Source organism: Myotis davidii, unplaced genomic scaffold (assembly GCF_000327345.1).
Source record: "Myotis davidii unplaced genomic scaffold, ASM32734v1 scaffold281, whole genome shotgun sequence".
NCBI classification, from domain to species: domain Eukaryota; kingdom Metazoa; phylum Chordata; class Mammalia; order Chiroptera; family Vespertilionidae; genus Myotis; species Myotis davidii.
The window spans coordinates 670,761-684,041 of record NW_006293784.1 but is presented as its reverse complement, the minus strand read 5'-3'; the positions used below and the strand labels follow the sequence as shown (position 1 = coordinate 684,041).

General features: G+C 37.4%; 1 protein-coding gene across 1 annotated transcript in view; it reads right to left on the bottom strand.

Annotated features, from left to right (window-relative positions):
* Positions 1–13,281, bottom strand: part of KCNH5 (potassium voltage-gated channel subfamily H member 5) — a 278,882-nt gene that overhangs the window by 225,464 nt on the left and 40,137 nt on the right. Inside the window, exons 5-6 of the mRNA XM_006767638.2 lie at positions 9,793–9,908; positions 4,739–5,131 (exon numbers count right to left, since the gene is read on the bottom strand). Coding sequence (XP_006767701.1) covers positions 4,739–5,131; positions 9,793–9,908 — 509 coding nt within the window. The remainder of the gene's footprint in view (positions 1–4,738; positions 5,132–9,792; positions 9,909–13,281) is intronic.

Below are 13,281 nucleotides of genomic sequence, written 5' to 3'. Positions count from 1 at the left end.
GGACGCTGTCTTCCCTGCCTCCCAGTTCTCTTTTTTAAAAAGTCACATATCCAGTTCATGAATTCCTGGTAAATCAAATTACCTTCAGTGGGCACAGCAATTGAGACAGTCTTGAAAATAAAGAGTGTTATTAAGGCCTCTAAGTCATTGTGGACCTGCATCATGTTAAAGGATCAAACTGTGATTTTCAGACTCACACTCGCCTTTTCCCAAGCCACCATTAGCTCACTTCCTCACTGCTAAGTTCTAGTTTGTTTTATGTCATTGTACAATTTCCTAAACCTTGCTGACACTTCATTGCTTTAAGTCAATGAGTCACTACTAAGTACTCAGAGCACAAAAAGGATCACCAAGGAGATGGACCACATTGTGCACCACCACAGGGCTTATAATCAAGCTGAAGAAAGAAACATACAGAAATGAAATAATAATATCCCTCAGACAGGAAGAGTTCTACAAGCAAAATTCATTCATGTCTCTTTTCCCATTTATTCCTTATAATTACCTTGTGATATAAATCAGTCAGGCATTCCCTCTCTTTTTTTACAGTTAGGACTGACAGCCAGAGAAACCATTCACAACAGATATGTCCTAGAGAAGGCATAACACCCAGGTCACCAGACAACTGGTACAGTGCTCATGAACACACATAAAGCAACAAAACAAAAGTAATTTCAATATGTGAATGACAACATGAGTAAAGATAAAATATGGTGAAGATATTCATTAGAGTTGCTTGGGGATAACGTAAGAAGGCTTCCTGTAAAAAGTATGTTCCAGAAAGTTGGATATTATGTAATAGATAATGAAGAGGCAACCTACAGGAACTGAACTAAAAATAGATGGCCAAAAACATATAAAATTGTATCAACAAAGAAACTGGTAGACGTGTGGAGAACACTAAATAAATGCTGTAATTAAGTAAGACAATAATATAATAACTAAAAAGAGAAAGTTAAAAACAATGTGGAACCAAAGTACAAAACAGTAAAAATTTGAAAGATGAGAAAATGAACAGAGGTCCTTGAATTATTGAGGAGAAAAGAAAAGACAACAATAAGTCAAATATTGATGTGAAAATACTGGTCCTGATGTTAAGAGTAATCAATTAGAAAAACTTCCAAACCAGTGGGGAGACCCAGGAAATTAAAGAAAACTTCAATCAACCCAAAACATAACAGAGAGGAAGAAAACTAAAATCAAAAACACAGAGAAAGCAAAGAAAAAGAAGTTTAAAATGGAAAATAATATACCCTATAAGTAAATTAAAGTGTAATTCATCTCAGTAAATTTACATAGATTAAATTTGCCAATTAGGGAGATTTTCAAAATCTATAGACTATTTATAAAAAAATACAACTACAGTATAATAATCCAGAATGGTAAAAAGTTAATGGATAGAAATATATGCCAAATTGAATTTAGTTTTTTTTTTCCTTTATTGATTAAGGTATTACAAATGTGTCCTCACCGCCCCCATGTCCCCCCATCCCCCTAATAGTATCAAGCCAATAGACCTTAAGCAAAAAAAGAAATAAAAAACATTATTAAGTACAAAGAAACTTAGAAAATAATATTGAAGATACATCCCAGAACATATAGCAAAAAGATAAAATATTGAGAAATAGAAAAGGGGAACAAAAACCAAGGAAATTATAGGACTAGTCCAGTAGGTACAATATCCAAATAAAAGAATTGCTGGGGGGAAAAAACTGAGAAAAAGGGGGAGAAGGTGAAGAACATAAGAAAAAATCAAGACGTGCTCTTTCCAGATTGAAAAGACCACCCAGTCCGTGCTCAGGAAAACTAATGAAAATGGACACACACTAAGGCATTTCATGAGTAAGTTACAGAACTCTGCGACAGAAAAGATATACCAAACTTTTAGAAAGAGAAAATAGGTCAGGTGTAAAGGATCAGAAATCACAATGGCTTCGAGTTGCTTAACAGAATTATTAGAAGGTAGACTGCAGTGGCATTATGACTTGCAAAATTATGAAGAGAAACGATCTCTAGCCTGGAATATTATAGCTAGCTAAACTGTCAATATAGTAGGAGGGTAGAAAGAAGAGATGCTTGTTTAAGAAAATGATGTTGATAGAATATTGTTTTCATTATTATAATAAGGAGAGATTTAGACAATTGATAGCGAGATTAGTGACAAGCAAATGATAAAAACAGACAGTTAGCAACTCTCGGGAAAATGGAAAGTACATAAAAGGAAAAGTAACCAGAGCATCATAGCTGAAATGTAGTTATAAGCAGCATATTTGTAATCTTAATGATATAAAAACCTACTATCTATTGAACCAAAAGGATAAATCTATATTGTGAGAAGGGGGTGATGGAAATAGTGCATGTATATAGTGAGGACAGGAGGGGAAAGAAGGTTAAAACCTCAAATTCCATAGTGAGAAGTCGAAGACAAGACCTAAAACTGAAAAGCCAAGAGGTAGGTACATAATCTTACTGTTTGGTGACAAAGGAAGCAAATAATAAAAGAAGCCTCCAAACAATTTAAAGTAACTTCCTCTAGCTTCTGCTCTTTTATAAAAAACCAAATATTGCCAATTAGTCTTCATAGAGGTTCTACCAATTTATACTCCCTGGAGCAATGTATGAGCGTGCCCACACCATCACTTTGTCAACTCAAGTCCCCTGGGAGTGAGGCCAAGTCAGGGTTAGATGTGCACAAATTTCACTGAAATAAATGCCTGGGAAGGATCAAGGGAGGAGGGAGGACCACGGTGCAGTTCTGACAACTGTAAGAAGGGAAGGAACGATTGGGTAGCAACAGCCTCAGACTACAGTACCCGTAAAGGGGAAGTCCAGAGCAAAAACTGCTCAATAGGGAGTTCTACAATGATCAGGAATCGGTGAATTATAATATCACCCCCATCCTTAGTCACTGTGGAAATTCCTCGCCTTGGGGAAATGTGGCTGCAGTGTGTGAACCTGGGCAGATCAGAAAATTCGGCAGCTGTCTTCAACTGTGTTCAGCAGTGTATTGGTAAATGATGAACAGCCGGTTCTACAGCAAATTAAAAAAAAAGTCTGTATTTGTAGCATTTGCAGCTTTCTGGGTGTAAATATTCCACTCTGGGAAGTTTCAAGCCACCAGTGTGCCAGTGTGATGACTCACTGAATGCTGAGTTTGAAAGCTGCTAACAACTGGCTTTCCCAAACCAGAGCCGGATCCTGCAGGACACTAGGCGTGCTCCAGGCAGCCGTTTTCCTGCAGGGAGATGTGAGCAGGGCACCTCCCTAGCCACAGTGCTCACCATCCTCGCCTGTTAGCAGCCATTTGATCTTAACAATGTGATTACTAAAAATAGGATGTCAGGGGCATTTGTTATTTTACTTTGTATTTTCCTTCACATGAATGAGGCTGAGGATCTTCTGATGTATTTATATATTATACCAAATACATTTATTATGTAATGGATTTAATGTATTTTCTTTCCTATGAATTGAATCAATCCTTTGATTATTTTTTTTGAAATCTTTATGTCTATGTTCTAAATAACTGAAATCTGAATGTATTAATTTTAATATATTAATCCATTTAGTGAGTTTAATATAAATTCTCTTATTATCTCCTTATCACATGATTAACATTTTAAAACCAATCCCTCTCAACCCTTTCCAGAAGGTAAACTGGAAAGAAATAAATGTACCTTTAATTGCTCGATATAGGTAAAATCCCTATGATTCCTTTTTCACCATAATTTTTAAACTAACCATTACATGTACAGTATCAAGATATAATGTCTATATGTAACATTCAGGCAAAATAGGTTTTTAAATATAGTTAAAGTTGATTGAAAATAGAAAATTTTATCGGGGGGAAAAGTCACTGAAGAAAAGTTTAGATCTACCTCCCAACACACATAGAATAACAACAGCAACAACAACATAGTGGGGAGTTTTCCATTTGGCAGTCTTCAAGGAACAGAATAGAATCTTCAGGGAAATTAAGTTTGTAATATCATTATGAACACATTTTAATAACAGATAGATTCTATATTGGCTCATTTACATATTATTAGTTGAGACAACTGGTTGCATCACATTAGCTTGGTGTAGCAAGTTGAAATTATCCATTATTAAATTAGAGGCTAAGAAACTCCGGATGAAATTGTTTTAAGATACACATGTTTTAAGTATTTTTGTTGTGCGGATAACACTGAATTAGCAGAATCTCCAATTAGACAAGATATCAGAAGACACCTAATGTAGTCTCTCACTGAAAATAAACTTAGATACATTTACAGAAAAAGCTATAAAGAAACCAAAAGACAAAAATTCAAAACTACTTTGTCACAAAAGTTTTCTTCTTATGTTAATCCAACCACTGCTACTACATATATCTAGTACATATGGTAACAAAAGAGCTATGGATATATGGAGTTTTAAAATGCTACATTTTCTAAAGTAAATACATGTATTTAATCAACTTTCAATCAATTATCCATTTCATGAACTGTATTTGACTCCAATGTTGCTGTTTTTCTTCTGCTCCACCTCTTCCAACCACATCCTCCAATTCTCCCAACCACAACTTCCAACCTCAGCCATTTTCCTAGTTATTAGTCTTTTCAACCAGAAATCAAGTGGAAAAAGCAGATAAAAACTAATTGGTAGCTAAAAAGAAGTTTTTATTATCTACAAGTTCCTTTTATCTTAATTTTCTCAAAACATGATCCATCGTGTTAAAAAAAAAAAAAGAGAAACTTACCTCATCCACATTTTCAAAGGCATTGATGATGTCATAAGGTAAACAAGACAACAGATCGATCACAAACCAAGTTTTTAAGTAGTTCATCCTTATCAACTTGGGGTCAGAAATGACCTCTCCACCAGGTCCCACAAAGGTCGTGTGAAAATTTAAAACAATATCAACCAGAAAAATAACGTCCACCACACTGTCCAGCACCAACCAGGCTATGTTGTTCTGCTTCGTTTTGAAGGAAACATTATAAGGAACCATAATGGCGGTGTAAAAGGTAAGAATTAAAATCACCCAATCCCAAGTAGTTTTAAAAGCACAGTAGTGTAAAATAATGTGTGGTGGCGTCTTTGGTGCCTCTTGCTTATACTGAGGAAGGATATCTGACCCCAGCTGAAGAACCTAAAAAAGAGAGAAAATGCACATATAAGTACTGTGGACATCTTTGCACAGTCAGTAATGAATTCAAACTTACTGGCAGTCAAACCACAGCCCATTATCATGACTTCTGGTTTCAAGGCCAGTCACGCCCTATAATTCCATCTCCTTCTTCTCCTGAGTTTTACCAAAGTTTGTTCAAAGGAAGTCATCCCAAGTCCAATCCTTCTACCAAAGTTGATGTGACTGCTGCTCCATCCAGATTTTTCTCCAGTGGCCAACTATTGATGCACAAATTTGGGCACCATATGCAGAGGGTAAGAGACCGAATAAAGAGGCAGACCACTCCAGATGGTAGGTGACAGTTTTAATAAGCAAGAGAACTTCTGCACAAGGCTCATCTTGGGTGACTGCAGATGAGTAGATCTCTACACTTACCCACCAGAATCTTGAAAGTTTACATGTAGACCTGCACTGGGCTCAGTCATGCACGCTGTACATGACTCTTAACACAGAGCTCTCTCAAGACTATGTCCTTGAAAATGGCTCCCACTGTGGGAAGGGTGGACAGAGCATACATTCCAAGGACAGGGGAAAGGAACCAATTGCCCAGGTCCAGCTGAAGGGTCAAACAGCGATCACTTCTTCTCAATGGCCTCCTCCAACACCAATACTGACCCACAGCACTGCTGGCCATCCACTTCTGGGAGTGCCTTCTGCACACTCACTTGGCAAGTATGCATGGAATCACATGTGTCTCACTGACTGTCCAACAATTATTTGGGTGACCCACTGTTATTCACACATCTTACGCACCTCAGGGAGCATAACTTTAATTCTGATGGCCTTGCTGAACCCTATGTTGGTGATGTTGTTGAGTGGGACTCAGCAAAGGCCCTAATAACTGGAACAGTGATATCAGGGTTAAAAATGTTATAGCCTATCTTTTTCTTTTCTCCCTTCAATCAGGACTTAAAAGAATACTGTGTTTCCTATCCAGATTTAAATTCCCTTTAGGGGAAAAAAAACTAAATATTTAAGTTTGCTTCTCTATACCTTTTTGACAAATGGAAAGTTTTTCAGTGCAAGGTTATATGAACCTTGACTTACTTTGATTAGGTCTAAGTAAAGACACACCCAAAAAAGCAGAGGACAGAGCATGAGTGGAGGTCTGGGAAGTCTTGGGCATGGTAACAGGATTTAGCATTGCTTTCCAGAACCTGGAATTTGGAAATTGTGAAAAGGAGTTGAAGCTCATTTCTTCCTTCAACTATTAATAGAAATTCAAACATCCCACAGAGCTCTGACAGTGTTGCGGGCCCTACATGATTTGCTAAAAGAAAGACAAATCCACCCTGCTTGGTACCCAGGAATAATGTAGGATGTATCCTCTAGAGATGGAATGGGATCACTCCAGAGTACAGTATTTCTTAAATCTGGTTACAAACTAGAATCATCTGAAGAAATTTTAAAGCATAGTATACTCATACCTATACCCCACCCCAGAAAATAATTGTTAATCTTGTGTGGGTTTTCAGAACCTTTCCAAGTGATTATAATTTACAGTACAAAGTAAACCATTATCTTCTATTTCTTTAGACATTCAGAACCCCATTCTTCAGACAGTGACTTGCATATATAAAGTGATTCCAAAATGCTATGAAGAGAGAGAGGAGAAGAAAAAAAAAGAAGAGGAAGAGGAAAAAGAATGGCAACAACTAAAGGGGTATATGCTTAAGCTTTGATCTTTCTCACATACAGAGCACTACTTTAATCTTAACTCCCTTACTGGGGCTTTTTTATAAACCAGTTCAGTAACAACTCTTTATTCTCATTTGTACTTTCCTAAGCAATAAGCCTTAGGTGGCGGGTAGATAAAATAAAGTTTTCTGTTATATTTTTGTACCAATACAGATACATTCTTTCTCTCTGAATATCTGAGTGTTCACGCTAATGTAGTCAGAACCATGGACAGTGGTATGTTTGCCTCTACCTAGTGTGAAAGGGAGAAGCTGAAGCCAATCAGCAGGATGTCAGTGCATCTAGAAAATTGGTGCATTGCCTACATGGAGACCAGCTCCAAATTTAGATGTCCCGGTGGAGTTAAAATAAAATTTAAATATCTTGGGGAAAGTAAAAAGAGCTATTGAAATTCAACAGCAAGTCCAAATACTCTGGTTGAGCAAATTATAAGATCCTGAGAACGCCTGAAAAGACAATATCTCTGTGCTAAGTTGGTGCTTGTTCTGGGTCCGTCCTTGGATATCTGACTAAATATATTGAGAACCTTGTTTTTCTTGTATGTTCTCTGAAACCAAGGCTAAGTCCTGACAGAAAGTAGTTTTGTATCTGATTCAGGTTTGTGAATTAGGGATGACTGATAAAGAAACTAACAAGAATCAAAAAACAAAGCAAAAAAAAAATCAGATGAGAAGAAACCAGAATGAGAGTTCCTCAAAAATAAAAGTAAATATGATGAGCTGTCAACGGAAGAGAAACTTTCCACTTGATGGAGAGAGAAAAAAAAATCATGAGTGATTCGGGTGTTAATGTAGAAAATTTTCCTTTTCTTCTTCATGGTCCCTTTCCTCTTGTTCTTGTCCAATGTGTTAACAAAAAAAGGAAAGCTCTAAATAGGGTGTAGTTAAGACCCAGAAAGAATCATGACTATAAAAGTCAGCAGTCACAGAAACAAACTCCTACACCTCAGCTTGATTTGTAGAAAGAAACAGACAACTCAAGGCCAAAAAAAAGTTGCTTCAAAAATGAGTAGTACTTAGTAACAAGCATTATTGAAAAAGGAAGTTGTATCTAATTATCTACTTTAAATCTTGTACCAATTGCATATCATCTTTTTTAAAATATTGTGATGATTATTTAGTTAATATTTAGTGCTAAGTCTTATTTGGGCTTTTATAAACATGTCCGCTCATAAAAGTATGACTCTCTCCCCAAGCTAACAGGTCTATTTATAGCAGAAAACAATACAAGTCCCTCTGTCAGCTTTGGTCCAAGAACGAGTGCAGAACCCTTTAAATTCAAAGGAACATACTTAATTCCTAACCCTCTCCAAACCAAACTAATATCTTCAGCTAGTGAAGGAAGTTTCTCCTGTGCACTTCAACTCACCTTTCTCCAGCAGAACAAACTGATGAACACATGCATTTAATTCTCTTTTCTCAGTTATCTCAGAATATTTTGTGAATCCCCAGTAAATGCTCAGCATGGTTTTGGTACCTTGATCAGCTTTTTTGGCATCTTTCATATCAGGAAGACAAATGATGATTACAGAAGACACGGGAATAACAAAGCTTTGAGCTGCCCCAGAGTTCTGTGCTCATTCCTTTTCTCTCTGGTTTCAATATACTGACTCTGAGTAACATGGTCTAATCCTTGGCTTTGGCAGCCATATCTGTGAAGATGACGCCGAGGCCTACAATGCAAACCCAAATATCCCTCTGGGGCCTGACCCATAAATCCCCACTCAGATTTCCTGCCAGGCACTTCAAACTCAGTATGTTCAAAACTGAACTCATTATCATTACCTCCAAACTTTCTCTTCCTCCTCTTACGTTTACCATTCTATTAACCAATAGCACTTACTATCTACCTAGTTGTTCACACTAAAAACACAGAGTTGACCTGGACTCATCTCCTTATTTCACATTCAATTCTAATCTATCAACAAACATGTTGACTCTGATCTTGATGTGTCTGCAATCTGCCCACTTCTGCTTCGGGATCCCTTGATTAAAGCCATGGTCATCCCAGCTGAATGTCCACTAGAAACTCTTAACTGGTTTCCCTCTCTACCCGTTCAGCACAGAGCCACTAGGTCAAGCAGGGGTTCTTAAACATTTTTGTGCCATGGATCTCTTTGGGCAATCTGGTGAAATCTATGGACCTCTTCTTAGAATAACCTTTTTAAATTAATGCAACACAAATATGGGATTGCAAAGGAAGCCATTGGGACCAATCTCCCATTAAGAGGTTTCTCTGAAGCATGAATGCAGTCATGTCACTTCCCTGGCATATGGGACACCAACCACCACTGTTTCACTATATACCACCTTAACTTTTCCTTCCCCACCTAACTTCACCCACACTGAAGTCACTCTCAAAGTCATCGCACTATCTCATTTTGAGCCTTTGCATATGCTGGCCTCTCTTTACCTGCCTCTTATATTTTTCCTTCAAGATTCACTCAGCCCAGCTATCATCTCATTCAGGTAGCCCTCTCCAGAGCCCCGCATGTGCTCCCACTGCACCTGTCATAACATTTATCCCATCCCATTACCGGATTCCTCTGCTAGGTTTTTATCTCCTTGATGATAGAGCCCATTGCTTATTTCATACCTACCTCCTTTGCAGAGTACCAAGTTTAGAGCAAACCCTCAATATGTGTGTGCTGCATCCATAAATGGATGAATGCATGAACTCCCTATCTCATTTGCTCAAAGGACACCTCACACTCCAGACATCACCTGGGAAGTCATGAATTGCTTTCCAATTTAAAAAGAGAAAATAAGAAATATCTGAAATTTCTATAACTCTGTAAGGGAAAAATAAATTATCAGATAAGCATTTGTAAAATAATAGCCAAAAATATCAATACTGAATCATTTGGGAAGGGGGTAATGCACCACCACCACCACCTTGGAAAGCAAAGTTAGTCTCACACTTACTTCAGCTAATCTTGAATGCTTGTGGACCACCTCTGTTTTATTCATTGGCGTGAGCTGCTGCAAAACACTTCGGCTATTTGTCAAAGCCCGTGTCAACCGGGCAAATTTGGTCCAACCTTAAAAATAAGAAGAGAAAGTCTCAGTTTTTCACACATAATCAACATTTTTGATAATATTCAAATGATCTCAGAAATAACATAGCATCCAGAACTAATGACAAGTATCAACCAAAAGTATTTTACTTCTATATGGACTCATCATATATTTCAAGTGAGGCTGTAAAGTAATAAGTAATCTTATGTGTGACCTTTGAGTTTTGCTCATATCTATAATACAGTCCCCGTAGCCAACGTGGCTAGCTGTCCACAAAATTCTGTGCTCCCTTTGCATTGTATAGGGTTGGTTTTGCTTTGTTGGGCAAAAGTGAGAAGAACATCTTTAGATCATAGTAACTATATGTTGGCAAAATATGTACTCAAATATTTCCTTGTGGTCACTTCTCTTTCTTACATCAACTGAATATTATAATTGCACTGAATATTTTTTAGAAACTTCCAAATCAATCTTATTCTACTTATTGAAGTTTCATATTTCTAAGACAGGTGATGTTATACCCCTTGGTACATCTGAGTATTGGATTAAAAGACCAGCCTATTTTCATCCCCTGTGTATAATAATGTTCACCCAGAAAATATTTTGGAAAAAAACATTGAGGATATACTGAAGGAATAAGTTCAATGACACATGGAAGAATACAAATTATCAAAAAGTATGCGTTCCCCCATTTCCTAGGTTCAGGGCTTTATTTGTCATCCTCATTCCTAAATAGTCATCATTTTTCTTGAGACCCTTTTACCAGCTGCCTCTCCTCACTTTCAGCAGATTACCTCGTCAAATAGGTTACTGAAGAAACCAAAGCCGTAGGAAACATGACAGTGCTCCAGTTCCCTTCCATCCCTCCACCTCTACGTAGACCCACCCACATGACACTGATTCTTGCCTCCACCTTTATCATCTCAGAAAATTAGGCATTTGCTCATTCCTGATCATTCATATGTTCAATTCATGCACATATCAGTGGTTTCTAGATTGTTCACTGTCACTAACAATGCCACAGTGAATTTCCTTAGGCTTGTCCTTCTGTGCTCTTGGACACGTCTAGAACTGCCTATGTTATTAGATAAATTAGTTCATTTGATCTGTCACCAACCCCCACGGTACAAACTTTGAAAAAGTTGAGCAGCCACACTGTCTAGGTCAGAGGAAAAAAAACACATCAGCAGTTCTAACTTCTCCCAGAGATATATTTACTGATCTCACCTTTACAGAGACTTAACTGTGTGACTGATTATTCAGCACAGTTTGCTGATGTTACTTAGATGTGGTCGATACAGGATAATGTGAACAGACAGATGAATATGAAGAGCCTAATAGTTGCTCTGTAAGTTGTTCATGGTATTATGAGAACATTTGTTCTCCTAAAAGCTCAGGATGCCAACTCCTTCTTAATAAAACATTAGTTTAGCTCTATTGGGTTGCAATTAACCTCTATGTCATGGACTGCTTAATCTTAAAAATAAAAGGAAGTTGCAGAGGCAGTCAAATCCATCTACTGGACTGCAACACAAGATTCTAATCCATAAGAAAAAAAGCTTAGGTAAACAATTATACTCTTGGCCAAAGAGACTACATGGTGTAATTACTCATATTTCATCTGTTGTTTCCTCTCTAAAGAAAATCATTGGCTTCCCACAGGGGAAGATTGCTATTTTTTGCCCTTATTTTCATCCTACAGAAAATTTTTGTCTCAATTATTGGCACAAAGATGCCATAACTATTTGGCACAGGACATTTCACACTGTAAGTGTTTTGGCAATTTTGAAATCTGTTTGAAAATACTATACAGTATAAATGGGCAGAGATTTGAGCCATCTCTTTTAGAACACATATGGCTAATCAACAGAATGGATTTCTTGGCTGTAATTTTTCCCCTTTGTATTATTATAAATGATGTATTGAGTACCACTGACTGATTACCTGAGCAACAGTTCCAAGACCTCAATACCAGGAACAAAAGATAACAAGAACACTTTGCCCCCTTGTATTATTTTCAGTAAATTCTGTTGATTCAAAACAGTAAAATTCTGTCAGAACCAATGTATTCTCAACTTGTACTTGTTTTGGTTTGGGTTGTGGTTTTTCTTGTTGTTGTTTTGTTTTGTTTGTTAAAAAGAAGAGCAGGGGGAAAATACCATTAAGGTGAAAAATTTGGAGGGAAAAGGGACATCTTTAAACCCAAACAATAAGTTTCCACTGGAAAGAATGAGTCAGCACAGTGCCATAGAGATGACATGGGATTGGAAATCAGTGAGGCTTGAGTGTCACGATCTTGAACAGTAAAATGAGATAAGAACAGTAGTTTCCAGAATTATAGAAATGTGCTATAAAGACTATAAAGTTCCTGCCACATATTAACTACTTCATCCAAACTGCTTTCCTTCCTCTCCAATGGTTTTTGCTACCATCCATCACGGTATAAATCAAAGGTATTGCTGACATCACTTGGTGCCATTCATTTTAAAGGCAAAAATCAACTGAGCATGAAGTTTTGGTGATCATAAAATTCATTTTGAAGAAGAGATACACTCAAATTAGTTGGCTGCTGTCAGTTATAGTTACTATCCCAGATACCATTCAGAAATAAAATTCAGATTTAGCCAGTGTACTCAAGTCTTTCAACCATATGTTTCTTGGTAAAAAGTACCAGAAGTAGGAGATTGATGTCAATCCAATCAATTTTGGCAAAACTTCAACAGACTCGGGCCCTTGTTTCAATCACGACACCTTTTCACAATAAGAAGTAAAACGTCCTTGCTCTGGGATTAAAAGTTGCATTCTGGTTTGCCAGCAAGTGGATGCACTTGTCTTTCTGTATCCCAAAACACTATTTCCTAAATCCTCGGCAAATACTCTCAACCTACTCTCTTGCAAGCATCCTCAATTCCCTGACCTTCTGATCCTGCTCCCTGATCCTTGAGCTCCCTGATTCTTTTCATCTTACTCACCTGACCAAACTCTAACTCTGGTTAAATCCAACTCTTCACCTACTTCTATATCTGTACACCTTTGACCTAACACGGGTGGAGTAAAACACATAATTATGTTCACAGATACTAGTGAAACTCATGACTACTGGCCTCAAGTAGACATCAGTGCTGCTCACAAACCTGATAGATTGCCTTTGCCCACTCTCTTCTTCACACTCACAGATTACAGTTCATACCTACTCCTTTCTCCTCACACCTTTAACACTTCCTCACTCCTTTCCCATCTTTGCTCTCAATTGATAATCATGAATCCTACATTACTGAGAAAATAGAAACAATCAGAAGAAAACTTCCACTTTATACATATATGTGTCTGTCCCACCTATTAGGAGATGAGGGAAGGAACTCTGTATTTCCAGGACCTAGAATAGTGCTTGACACA